Raw genomic sequence first — 14257 nt, forward strand, 5'->3', positions numbered from 1 at the left:
ACACTGAATACGTTAAGTGCTAAAAATGTTAGGATAGTCATCTCATCCCGTCTTATCTTTAGAAGACCATAACAATAATCAGATCACATTTGGTGACTAGTGTTAAGATACATTGCTAGACTAGAGGAAAAAAAACAAAGTGAAGAAAATTAAACAAAATCCAGCACAATCACCCTTCATACAGATGGAGTAATAAAAAGATGCAATGATTCACCTAAGAAACATGGAGATAAACAGTGGCAGGAACACAGAAACAAGGAAAGAAGTGGCATAAAATAACTTATCTGGCTCTAATGTCTGCCTAGAGCAACACCTTTACTGATACTGGACAATATTTTCTCAGCTGGATAATATACTATATTTTTCTCCTCAGAGAAATTAAAAACAAACAAACAAACAAACAAAAAAAACAACCACAAAAGCTGCGAGAATATTCTTTCTGTCCACATTTGAGAAACACTCAGGTGACTGATCTGTGGCCAGATGTGACTGTAAGCATATATCTGAAGAAAATACACTGCAGATGCTCATAAAAAGGAACTGTGTGTCCCTGTAAATTAAATTAGAGAAATAGACTTCAGAAAAGGAGTATTATGTGAGAATTTCTAGTGCCTGGGTCAGCTTCAATGGCTTGCTTTGGCTTTGGTTTTAGGCACTTTTTCATAATGGTGCTATACGGCAAACTAATCAGTGCCAACCTGCCAAGTTCACAGGGTACAGTTTTGAACTCTTATGAAGAGGTGTAGTAGGAAAAGGACTGTTAAACTCCACTCAATGCTTTGAAAATTTACCTCCTAGTGTTCTTGAAAATTATTTCTCCTGTGTGGAGAGGACTAGAAGGAAGGAAGTAATTAACTGAAGTGAGATGTTCCTAAAGGAAAAATAAAAATAATAATAATAAAAAAAGAATACAACTAGAAACACAAGTTGCTTAAATCAGAACAATTATAGGTGATTTTGGGAAGTTCAGAAGCTGTAATCCTTAAAACCCCTTTCTTGTATGTTGTTACAAGATAACTGGTTGCCTTATTAGCAATCAATAAATGGGAAGACAAGTGTTATACTGCAAATAGAAACTTGGGAGTTTTACACCACCTGTCATCTTCTAAAAGGAGAATTCTAGTAGTTTCTGGACAGACTATTCAAAGAAATATATTTTTTTCTTTCAAGTTAGTAATTTTAAATACTACTCCAATATCTTCTACACGTATCTTTATGAGTTTGTTTAGAGCTATTTTTTGTGGATGACTGAGTCTCAAATTTGCAATTTTTCCAACAGTGAAACAGAAGATAACCACTACTGACCCCAATTATAGTCAAGATTGTACAGACTTATTCATATATGCTGAATGATTTGGTCTGTAATAACAATACATATATTTATAGAATTCTTCTTTTCTGCCTCCCTGAAGCTACACACTGACCAAGATAAAGGAGATGGAAATTTAAAATACATATTAACAGGAGATGGGGCTGGCAGTCTGTTCATTATAGATGAAAATACAGGAGATATTCATGCTGCAAAGAAATTGGACAGAGAAGAAAAGTCCCTGTATGTGCTACGTGCCAAGGCTATAGACAGAAAAACTGGAAGACAAGTGGAGCCAGAGTCTGAATTTATCATTAAAATCCACGATATCAATGACAATGAACCAAAATTCACCAAGGACATGTACACCGCCAGTATTCCGGAGATGGCTGGAGTTGGTAGGTAAAAACTTATCCTTATGTAAAATACAAGTGGGTTTGAGTAGATTGGGAGCTATTTTATTATTTGAGGCACTTAATACTAGCTTCTGTGAATAACCACGGAACAATTTTTGTTGCCAGTAATGTATCACAGATGTCTGGTTTCTGCTTTTACTTATTTTTTTTTTTTTTTCATCTTCATCCACTTTTTAATCCTTTTTCTACAATATAAAATGCTCTTTACTCTTTTAAGCCCACCAGAACCATCAAGGAATGTAACATATATGGGTGCTTTTTGAGTTACTACATAGTTACTACATAGTTTTGCCACAGCTGAGAATATCACTTACATAAAATGTGTCCTCTTTGTATTTGTACAGTCTAATTTACCAAACCTTTCTGTACTTTTAGACACAAAAAAATGTAAGTACGTAAGTATGTAAATCAATCAATGTATTAAAATTGTGCAAAATATCTTCCTGTAAATACCTAAGAATTTGTTTTGGGGGTGTTCTTTGGTGTTTGTTTTGTTTTGTTTTGTTTTGTTTTTGAGGGGGGGTGGTTTTTTTTTTGGGGGGGAGGAGGTGTTTGGGGTTTTTAATTATTATTTTTCTCTTTGGTATCAACATTAGTAGTTGTTCTTGGTGGATTTTTTTAGTATGGACTTATCTGTTTGGGTTTTCTTAAGATAGCGAACATATGAAGCCCTTTCCCAAAGAAATAACTCTTTTTGTTCAAAATAATATTTTTCTTCATGGACCAAAAGCATTCAGCTATTCACAACTGCTGCACTGCAAAGTAAAAACGTGGAGTGACAGTAGAAGACAGGTGAGAAATATAGCATCAAAAGAAAACAATTCTCTGGGTTTTGTTCAAATAATATAAAGTGATAGATAACATTCACCAGCCCACATTCATCAGAAGTTATCATGATTACCTTAGTGCTCCACTCTTTTACGGCAGAGACAATCTCTCTCTTAAGACGAATAAGCACAAAATACATAAGCTATGGGAAACAACTGACAGATAAATTCTCAAGAGTTATTTACTTATCAAGAATTACTGTAATGGTTTGCAAAATCAGCCCTGGATAAAGGCATTGCTAAAGAGACGTTCAAATACCAATCAACACTTGTGGCTAATATGTATCTCTGCAAAATAATTTTCAGAAGCTAATAATTACCTCTCAGAGCAGTAGCAGAAGTATAATGGAACAGGACTCTATCTTATAACTCTCTTTTAAAATCATGAGAAGGGAATAACTACACTACTATATATAATGCGAAGAGTCCAAGAATGGTTCTTTTAAAGATACATGGAAAATAGAAAAATCCTTTCCATTCAGAATTTACTTTGTTGATAATCTGTGAAGGAAAAATGTTGGCAGTGCACCTGTCATATTTAATTTGAAATATATTTGTAAGAAAGGAACTCTATAGGAATAGATAGGATAAAAGCATGATGTCCATGTTTAACCTTATCACCTAGTCCAACTTCATTAGAGTCAGTGGAGAAGCATGAATAAAAGAAGACCCAGTGCTTTGGCACTGCCTGTGAAATTTTAAGTCTATGAAATGTCTATATTTGATGAGGATGATGATAGTATAAGTACCATTATGTACTTTAAACTGGGAAAGTGTCCATAAAAGACACAAGTATAGGTGAGTTTAATGTGAAGAAAGAATTAGAAGAGAAGAATTTAAACAGTAAAAAAGCCCCTTAGCTTCCCATATGAAGGCAAAAAAAAGGGATCTGACTTATTCTTTGCTTTCTTTAGTTGACATATGCATTTGGGGATATAAAACCTACACTGGAATGACAATTTTCAGCATTTGAATTTCAATGAGTAAAAGTAGTTTTTTAATTTCTTAAAGTAGCACAGAATAAGAACCCAAATCCAGATCAGTCCATTCAAGAAACAGAAATTCTGTTTTTCTGAAGTCAGTCATAAGACTGTTAATTCAACAGTCAGGATGTACATATAGGTAAATAAGGAATACACAAATATATTCCTTCTTGGAGTCCCTTTGTCCCATTCCTACAGTTAAGGAAACAGATGCCATAACTGGAGAAAATAACAGGAGTGAAAAGGTGAGATTCGTACCTTGCATGGAACTTACAGGTAAGCAAGTAGTAGTCTTGTAAACTTTCCCATAAAGCACACAAGAGAACACATAAAGTACAGAATGAAGATAAAGTAGCTCTTGAGATATCTAGGCAAAAGAAAGCTATATGAATGTAAGCCAGCAAATATGCACTAGGCAGCACATATAAAAAAATGCAGGGAAAAGAAGAAAAAAGGAAGTGGCAAAAATGAAACTCAGAACTGATACAGTGGGCTGTGGAAGTAGCTCCTGGTTCATACTTTCCACGGTGGCTAGGATATCCATTAAAAAACCTCCAATGCATTATGAAAATGGTATTTAAGCAGTTGTAATTATTCTTCATTCGATAGGTACGATCTAAAGAACAACTGTTAGGTTTTCTTTTGTATGGATGTGCAGTCCAAACAACATTTTTTCTGAACATAGTGTTTATTGCAGAACATCACAAATTGACAGAATTGTCAATTATGCAAGTAGGCTCATTACACTTCAACAATTAATCTCTTCAGTGTTTTGGTATATATTGCTGTTCACAGATTAGATAGGTGTCAAATAGAAGTCCAAAAGCTAAATTTGGTAAGGAAGAAGGGCTGAAGCTTTTAGTTGGTTCTGGGCTGTAGAAATGGAATTTGAGTTTGGAAGGTTGTGTAAAATAAGTCATGAAGGAAGAACAAACTGAGAAACTACTGAGTAAGCAATGCATATTTAGTGTTATTGCTGCTGTGAAAGTAAGTGCATCTGAAAGAAAAGGACTGAAAATATATTGAAAATGAAAAGAAAGAAAGAACAAAGACTGAAATCACAAGGGTACGTTCCTGAAAACCAGAAGACTTCAGAATAAAAAATTAAGTGCCCCTTCATTCTATATGTTCCTCCATAACAAAGGGAAAAATAGAAGAATAATAAAATAAAAGCAAAAAACCCTGGAATAGGTTGATCAACTTTACTAAGACTACATCAAATGAAAAAGTCAGTGTAGTCCTGCCTTACCTGTATAAATACTTAAGATGACGAAGGTTGTTAGTTATAACTATATATACACAGATTCTTGCATACCTAACCAAATAACTTATTTGACTGGAAACAACTATACAATTACACTATACACATTTTAAGAAATAGATATACTCGTGATGCACAGCCCAAAAAATCATAGGAAAGTCTCAGTTTCTTCCCATCCTTCACTTCCTCCCAATTTTATGTCTTAAAATATACTATTTTCTGAACTATTATCCTTAGTATTTTGCCAAGTTCAACAAATATGGCAGCAGATATGTATGAAAGTTCAGGAAAATGAGAAATTGAAGAGAAATCATCACTAGCAATGTTTCCAGCTGCGTGTGATCTGTTATTCAAATGATGTATCATATGACATATTTCTCACTGTGTTACTGACTGTTTCTTGGAATAATTAGATCTAGAGCACACAAAGGAAAATGGTAAGTCAACATCTGACAGAATGTGTGATTTTTAGTACCAATAGGCAAACCTCACTCATGTTTAACTAGTTTGATAGTAAGAACAGTGAAAGCTTAACATAGATTTTCAGCACAACCTATCCAAGTCTGGATGGGAATACGAATGCTTATTTACTCACTAGTTTGTGCTAATCCTATGTTGTAATATCGACACTGCAGCCATCAAGCTATACATAAATTAGCTTTGCTATGCCTAAATGGGATCCAGTCATCCCTCCAACAGCATTATGGGTATACCTAAAATGCTGTGTAGCAAAGTTAGTACTGGAAGCAATCAAAACCACTGAAGTGAACTGACTGCAGTGTCATTTCAGATAGCTTTTATGGAAATGATCACGCTAAATGCTCACAGTGATATTAACTTAAAAAATTAAATGAGAAAGTTAGTTTAAGAGATTCTAAAACTCAATAACATGGAATTTCTCATTAAAATCAGCCACTATGCTGAAGAACTGGAGGATAACTGCTGTAGCTATTTTTCAAAGTGCGCTAGAATTAACTTGAAGAATCCTGAGTTTTATGTCAGACTAGGTAAATTGATTCAATAAAAAATAATTCAAAAAAATGAGAAAAATATGCCAGAAAGACCCATAAAGGTTAATCAAAACATAATATAGAAAGCAAAGGAACAAAAGAAGTTCAACATTTGAAATTGATGGAATGCCAAAGCTGAAAGGTACAATCTTGGTCATAATGATGTGCAGGTGGATTTGAAACATGACCTGTTCTGATTTAGCTGTATTTTGGAAATACTATAAGAGGAAAATTCAGAGCAACGATATACATATTATGGATCTTGAGAATAATAATCTGATTTCCTTTTCATGTAGAAGAAAAAGTACATCTCTGGTCATACCTAAAAGCTACTCATTTCATCTTCAAGTATTACATGAGTAGAAGCTATAACCCAAGTATTTTTCCAAATGAAGATGATTACTAAAAAAAAACCCCAACAAAATAAAACCAAATTAAAACTAATCCTTACACTTCATTATGAAAACCACGTTTCTCAGGATATAAAGGTATTATTTTTTTTTTTTTTTTTAAAAAGGGAAGTTAGCAATGAGGTGTCCTGTGGAGTTCAATACCTTTTGACACTGGGGTCAATATTATTACATCCTCCTGTACCTGCCTTGCTAATTTTAACATGTAAGACTTACTATTTTTTCTCATTAAACAAAGACTTACTATTTTTTCTCATTAAACATCTTTAGCATGCAGCTGATGAGTATTTCACAAAATATTTTTAATCTCTGAATTAGAAGACAGCGAGGTGGCTTGAGAGCTGGCTGTGTGACAGAACTCAGAGGGTTGTGATTAATGGAGCAGTGTCAAGTTGGAGGCCTGTAACCAGTGGTGTCCCCCAGGGGTCAATACTTGGTCCAATCTTGTTCAATATATTCATCAATGACCGGGATGAGCAGACAGAGTGTATCCTCAGCAAGTTCACTGATGATACAAAACTTGGAGGGGTGGCTGACACTCCAGAGGGCTGCGCTGCCATGCAGTGTGACCTGGACAGGCTGGAGAGCTGGGCAGAGAAGAACATAATGAGGTTCAACAAAAGCAAGTGCAAGGTCCTGCACCTGGGGAGGAAGAATGCAAAGCACCAATATAGGTTAAGGGTGGGTCTGCTGGGAAGTAGTTTTGAGGAGAATGATCTGGGGGTCCTGGTAGACAGTAAATTACCCATGAGCCAGCAATGTGCCCTTGTAGCCAGGAAGGCCAATGGAATCCTGGGCTGCATAGGGAAGAGTGTGGCCAGTAGGTCGAGGGAAGTCATTCTCCCCCTCTACTCCACACTGGTGAGGACACAACTGGAATACTGTGGCAAGTTCTGGGCTCCCCAGTTCAAGAGAGACAGGGAACTGCTGGAGCAAGTCCAGCGAAGGGCAACTAAGATGGTTAAGGGATTGGAGCATCTCCCTTATGAGGAAAGGCTGAGAGAGCTGGGACTCTTTAGCCTGGAGAAGAGAAGGCTGAGGGGAGACCTTATTATTGTTTGCAAGTATCTAAAGGGTGGGCTGAAGGAAGGTGGAGCCAGGCTCTTTTCAGTGGTTCCCAGTGACAGGACGAGGGGCAATTGGCACAAAATGGAACATAGGAAGTTCTATTCAAACACAAGAAAAAACTTCTTTATAGTGAGGGTGAGAGAGTACTGGAACAGGCTGCCCAGGGACGTTGTGGAGTCCTCTTCCCTGGAGTTTTTCAAGACCCGCCTGGATGCAGTCCTGAGTAATGTGCTCTAGGCAATCCTGCTCTAGCAGGGGAGTTGGACTAGATGGTCTCTAGAGGTCCCTTCCGACTCTGAAAATTCTGTGATTCTGTGAATTGTTCCTATTGAGAGAAGTGATAATCATAGAATGGTTAGAGTTGAAAGTGACCTTAAAGATGTTCTAGTTCCAAGCCCCCTGCCAGAGGCAGGGACACCTCCCCCTAGACCAGGTTGCTCACAGCCTCATCCAACCTGGCCTTGAACACTTCCAGGGATGGGGCCTCCACAACTTCCCTGGGCAATTTGTTCCAGTGCCTCACCACCCTCAAAGTAAAACATTCCTTCCTAATATCTATTCTAAATCTACCCTCTTCCAGTGTGAAACCATTACCCCTCGTCCCATCACTACATGCTCTTAGGAAAAGTACCTCTCCAGCTTTCTTGTAGGTGCCCTTCAGATACTGGAAAGCTGCTATAAGCTCTCCCCTGAGTCTTCTCCAGGTTGAACAACTCCAAATCTCTCAACCTGTCTTCACAGGAGAGGTGCTCCATCTCTCTGATCATCTTTTTGGCCCTTCTCTGGACCCTTTCTAAGAGGTCCATGTCTTTTCTGTGCTGACTCTGGAGCTGGACACAGTACTTCAGGTGGGGTCTCATGAGAACAGAGTTGAGGGGTAGAATCATTTCCCTCGACCTGCTGGCTACACTTCTTTTGATGCAGCCCAGGATGCAGTTAGCTTTCTGGGCTGCCAGTACACATTGCTGACTCATGTTGGTCTTCTCATCCACCAACACACCCAAGACCTTCTCCTCAGGGCTGTTCTCAATCCATTCGCCACCCATCCTGTATTTGTGGATGGTATTGTACCGGCCCATGTGCAGGACCTTGCACTTGGCCTTGTTGAACTTCTTGAGGTTTGCACATGCCCACCTCTCCAGCCTGTCCAGGTCCTTCTGGATGGCATACTTTCCCTCCATTGTGTTGACCGCTCCACACAGCTTGGTGTCATCGGCAAACTTGTTGAGGGTGAACTCAATCCCAACATCCATGTCGCCAGCAAGGATGTTACATAATGCCTAATTTAGCTTAGCGCTCATTTCTTCATACTTAACTGTTACTTGCTATAGTTTATGGAACTAACCAAAGACACCTCCTGGTTCAGAGTTACTACATGACAAGATTTGTATAATGTATAAGTATAGATGGCCATATTTTTAATGGCTAAAATTAAAATTTATAATTTTTCATTAAATTACTTTTATTGAAAATATGGTAAGAATAAAAGAGTTTTTCTTTAGCTGAACAGTGAAGTTTGATAGAAGGGCATTATATATGAAGTATGGAGATGACCATTTTCAACTCAGGCATACAGGATTACAGCATGCCTAAACATGGCTTCTATTTAACAGCTACTCTAAATAAAAGATATACATAAAAAAAAAACTTGCACACAAAGAGAAAGGGGGAAAAAGAGAGATGAAATTGCAGTAAAACACAGAGGGTAATATGTACTAATGCTACCATTTTTATTACTGTGCTATTGTTTGTGAGTGCACTACGATATACTGGAACACCAATTACTCAATGATTGTGTTAGAAGTTCCATTATAGTTGTTCACAATTTCTACAGTATCTCTTGTGAATCTATAAGCATCACAGCTACTACTGGATTTAAGTACGACCGCATTCTCATATTTAGTTTTAGTTACATCATGTTTTGAGCATCACGTAATCACAAACATGTATTTCTCAAGAACAGTTTGTCATTTTGTATGGGAAGCTCTTACAAGAACAAGTAGGTCTTACAGTAAAAAAAAAACAAAAAACAAACAACTGAACCAAATACAGTAACCATCACATTTTCTATTTTTGAATTTGCTTATGTCAGTAAGAATTAATCTACAGATGTGTGTAAACGCTAAATGGAAGCAGCTCTCATCTTTCATATTTCAGCAGGAAATAATCATATTTTCTCCTCTGCATATTTTCCCTGGTTTCAGATGCTTATAAAAAAAGCTATGAAAGACTGTCTTGACTTTGCCAAAATCTTACAAAATACTTTGCTGTCTTGAAAACTTTCAGAATGCTAATTGTTAACATATACTCTATTTTAAAATGAATTATTGAGTTAGCTTTAAGAGAAAGACATATTTCAAATAAATATTTTATCTACAAGTTCAAATTTTACATTCTGCAGTTAAAATATAGTATTAGAATTCCTTTTAGTCAAACTAAGCATGATGGCAGAAATCCTGTGGGTAGAGTACTTCCTATATTTCTGTTTGCATTTGCCACTATAACTAAGGAATTTCAAAAACTCTATAACTGTCAGAATATGCATAAGCTTCTTTTTTTAAAATGCAGTATTTTTATATTTTTTAAATTCATATTCTTTATTATTTTTATAAAAAATCTTTATAATGAAAAAAATCCCTTTCAACAAAATAAAGATGAAAATACAAAATAAGAATTCAATGATTCATAATACTTTCTTAAAATAAACCATCAAGATTTAAAAGGCAGAAACCTCTTTTTCTTAAACAGTTAAAAATATGAATTTAGTTTTCCAATAAATTTGGGGTATTTCGGGGTTTTGTCAGTTTTGAAAATACATATTGTTGGATACATGCATAGCATTTTTATTTACAATAGGCTTGCACTACTACATTTTTATTATGAAAGTATATACAATGCTTTATAAATATCTTGTATTTGGCATGAGGCAGAACTTTTCCAGAAGAGTATGAGCGGGTCCTTTAAAACTTTGTATTTCCAGCTAAAAAAAGAAAACCATTGGAACAGCAAAAGAATCTTATTTAGATCATGATTATTATTTTTTTTTTTCTTTAAATTATTCTACCATTTGTATAGTTATATATATAATATGGGCAGGAGTTTCCTAGCAAAAAGAAGGTCTACGCTGCAAGGAACAAACTTATGGAATCATGGAGTCATGGAACCACAGAATTTTCAGAGTTGGAAGGGACCTCTAGAGACCATCTAGTCCAACTCCCCTGCTAAAGCAGGATTGCCCAGAGCACATTACTCAGGACTGCATCCAGGGTCTTGAAAATCTCCAGGGAAGGGGACTCCACAACGTCCCTGGGCAGCCTGTGCCAGTGCTCTGTCACCCTCACCATAAACTTACTAGAGCCCTGATACTGTAAACAGGTTATTTTGAATTTGGACAGCTCCATTGACTTCAAGCATGATGTTGTGTAATTGTTCGGATCTCCCTGCATGGACTTTATTTCATGATTACTGTATATAATTTCTGTAAAATTTAAATGTCCATTTACAAATACTATTTTTTTCCTGCGGTTTCTCCTATGTTTAGTTAGGTAAACAAAATCATTAGTAATATAGAGGTTTTGGCTCTTCAAGAAACAGAAAGAAAACATCCTCAGAGGAAAATCTATGAGTTTACAACACTCCCACATAATTATGTGATCTCAAGAAAGAAACATACACTCTTATCCAAATGAAAAGCAATAGTTTCCTTTTAGGATCCAAACAAGTGATGTAACTAATTTTTAACAATAACATTTTGGGATGATTATTGTTGTACAGCTCTAGTAAAAAATAACCCATAACATATGAAATTAAAAGTAAACATTGAATTTATACATTATTTTTTCTCCCTCAGAGCTTTATTAATTTTATCTTTACATAGAAAATTTTATCCACTAGTGATACTGTATTATTCCTTGTTACAGACTGAAGAAAATATAAACATTTAAAAAACTAACTAATCACATAAAAGCTAATATGTATATATCATATATATGTGTATATGAAGGTAAAGAGGAAACTTAAATAAATAAATCTTGTTTATACAATTTGGGAAATTCCTCATAAGTCATCAGAAATACCACAGTTCCTTTAAAGTTTATGCAGAATGTATTAATGTCACACTTGAAAAAAAATGAGAGACACTGCATATTTAGAAAAAAATGAGGAACAAAATTCAGTCTTAGCAAGATTTAAACCAGTACGTCTGAAGAATTTGAATCATTAACAAATTTAAGATTTACAGAATATTTTAACATTTGCGATAAGAGGGTATCAAGCTACAGCCACAAGGAGCTGTGCTCTTTTTCTCCTTTTGGTCTCTCTGCTCCTAGTTGTGCTGTCATACTTTACCCACTGTCCCTCTAAACCCAAAAGAAGACAGTTGAAGAGCTAAATCATCACAAAAATGGATTGTTCAAGGTCAATATTCTTTTTCTGTTATTTTTGTTCCCTGGGTCAGGTCACATGAGGGTAGATGCCAGAGCTGATGCTAGGGAAGTGAAAGGAGCATGCAAAGTATAGCAGGTAAAAAAAAGCAGGAGAGACACTTTCATCCAGCAGTATTTAAACTCATCTAAAAAAATCACTTAACATTTCAATTTTTCTTCAGCTACAAAATCCTCATATTTTCTAAACAGGACTCCTCTCTCTCTTTCTCACCTATTTTGCGGGGGGAGGAGGGGAAGTTTGTTTTTTTATTAAGACACCACAAGTCAGCACAATGGGAAAAACAGAACCACCTATTCAACCCCTGTGAGTAACTGCTCAGTCTTAGTGTTAGAAGAAATTGTGGTTTTGTAGAAGTGCTCTCAGCAACCAAAAGTAGTTAGTGTTTTCTGTAAACACAGGAAGGTATAAATAATTCCCATATTTCTGTCCCATGGGAACTGAGACACTGCCAATTCATTGTTAGAAGTTTGTGACCTCCTCCGAGCTCCCATAAACCTCCACCTGCTGACCCTTCATGACATGCTGGTCTAAACTATTTCTCATAAGAAGAAATAAGATGACAGCAGTTCTAATGCAGCAATTAGGAAACAGGATGGCTGACTTTTAAATCACCACATGGGACTTTAGGCTTTGTATGCTGGTTGGCCTAAACTTTGGAGCTGCAGTTTTAAGGTGATGACAAACTCATTTAATCTCTGGATCTCTCATTTTCCCACCAATTAGTGGAAGATTAGAACAGCATAGATTTTTCAAAATGTATTCACCTGCTGCAGGAACAGACATCACAGCACCCTTGGAGTGACGGTCTTCCTGCCAAGTGGAATTTTCAGTCCTGGGCTGTTAAATGTGGCTGCCCTTTATATCTGTCTGAAATGATTCAATGCAATACTGTTTGCCTGACTCCTTTATTGCAACAAATTTAATATTTACCATTGTACATGTGTACGTTGAAAACAAAACAAAACCAAAACACCCAGAAGCCTAGACCTTTCTAAATTAGACCCTGGAATTAGCATTAAAAGTTCTTGTATCACACTTACACTAAAAAGACTGTTTGATGTATCCATTTTTTTTTCCTTTTATTTCAGTAGATTTTCAGCTATAACACTATAATCTCTGAACAAAAGCATAATGGTCCTGAATTCTTTACATCAGCACTTTTGCTCGCACTGCAGTGCAGTACAATGGGATATGTTCTGCATTGTTAGAGATGCTGTCCTTCTGATAAGATGTTAAACCAAGGTCCTTTCATCTTTCATGGCTTTGCATCTGAAAGGTAAAAATCTCATTGACATTCTGAAAATATTACGGAATAGCCATGTTGCTTCAGCTGGTGTATATACCTCGAAATGAACATACACTCTTTATACCTCATTTGATATAAACCTGTGTTACAGATCACAGCCATGTGCAACCTCTTTTCAGACCCACAGTAAATACATTATGTCAGCTTACAAGCACCTAATTTATTCCCTTATGAGCTCTTGCAGCTACCAGAAACCAAATAATTTTGTTTCTTTTAAGACAGGCTACAGTATAACAGGTACGGTGAGCCTCTTCTCACATTTATGTGACCATATTGGAGCCTGTGGCAATTGAACTGCTGGTATTAAGGACTGGAATAGCTGGGACTAATTAACGTTACTAATATTAGGAACACCTGCATCTTTATCAGAAGAAACATGTCAAATAGAGGCATACAAGTGCTATACCCTTTATTAAAACTAAAACATGGCAGACATTAAAATAAACAAGTTAGCAGTGGCAAGGAAGTAATCTGTTGTCTAAGGGCAGATCTTGCTCTTACTGTGCTAATGTAAATGTCTCTATATCATGCTAATGCAGGGTTGTTTTCTGACACTATGTAGTTAAGTTACTTGTGTAGTTTTAGGTGTCTGAAAGAAATCCTTTTCTTCACTTAAATGATTTTTGAGAATAGGGTTTCTCAAATGTTGGATCTGTAGTGGGCTGGGAAGACTGAACACAGATTTAAGTCAGGAATTGTCATCAATTAGATATAAGTTAAATCTGCTCAAGAATTGGTTATATATAGGCATAGAAGAAATTTACAAATTATATTGAGAAGTATTATTTCTTTTTTTTTTTTTTTAAATTCTGTTAAATCAAAGCACATCTGGGATGCTTACTTAGTCTAATCTTCTGAACACAGAAGCTCGTCAGTTGTTTTTAAAAGCAAAGGCAGCTTCCTGAATGCCTGAATATATATTTTAGTTGCTAATGTTATGCAGCTGAGTGTAAAATGTCAAGTTTATTTTTTAAAATCATGCTAACACATGGATGCATCTACTTTGAAAGTAAAACACAAAGGCTGGGTGGTTTGGGTTTTGTTGTTTTTTTTTACCACCAGATTTCTCTATAACTTCTAAGAATTTCCAAAATGTGTATGTAACATACAGTGGATGTAAAATAAAACACAACTGTGGTAAGAAAGGTAAGTTTGCAGATGACACTAAACTAGGCGGGTGTGTTGATCTGCTTGAGGGTAGGTTGGCTCTGCAGAGGGATC

General features: G+C 36.0%; 1 protein-coding gene across 1 annotated transcript in view; it reads left to right on the forward strand.

Annotated features, from left to right (window-relative positions):
- CDH9 (cadherin 9) overlaps positions 1-14257 on the forward strand; it is a gene marked incomplete at both ends in the record, with an annotated part of 71094 nt that overhangs the window by 22112 nt on the left and 34725 nt on the right. Inside the window, one exon of the mRNA XM_082479611.1 lies at positions 1413-1707. Coding sequence (XP_082335737.1) covers positions 1413-1707 — 295 coding nt within the window. The remainder of the gene's footprint in view (positions 1-1412; positions 1708-14257) is intronic.

This window comes from Vanellus vanellus, assembly GCF_965231255.1.
Source record: "Vanellus vanellus genome assembly, chromosome: 2".
NCBI classification, from domain to species: domain Eukaryota; kingdom Metazoa; phylum Chordata; class Aves; order Charadriiformes; family Charadriidae; genus Vanellus; species Vanellus vanellus.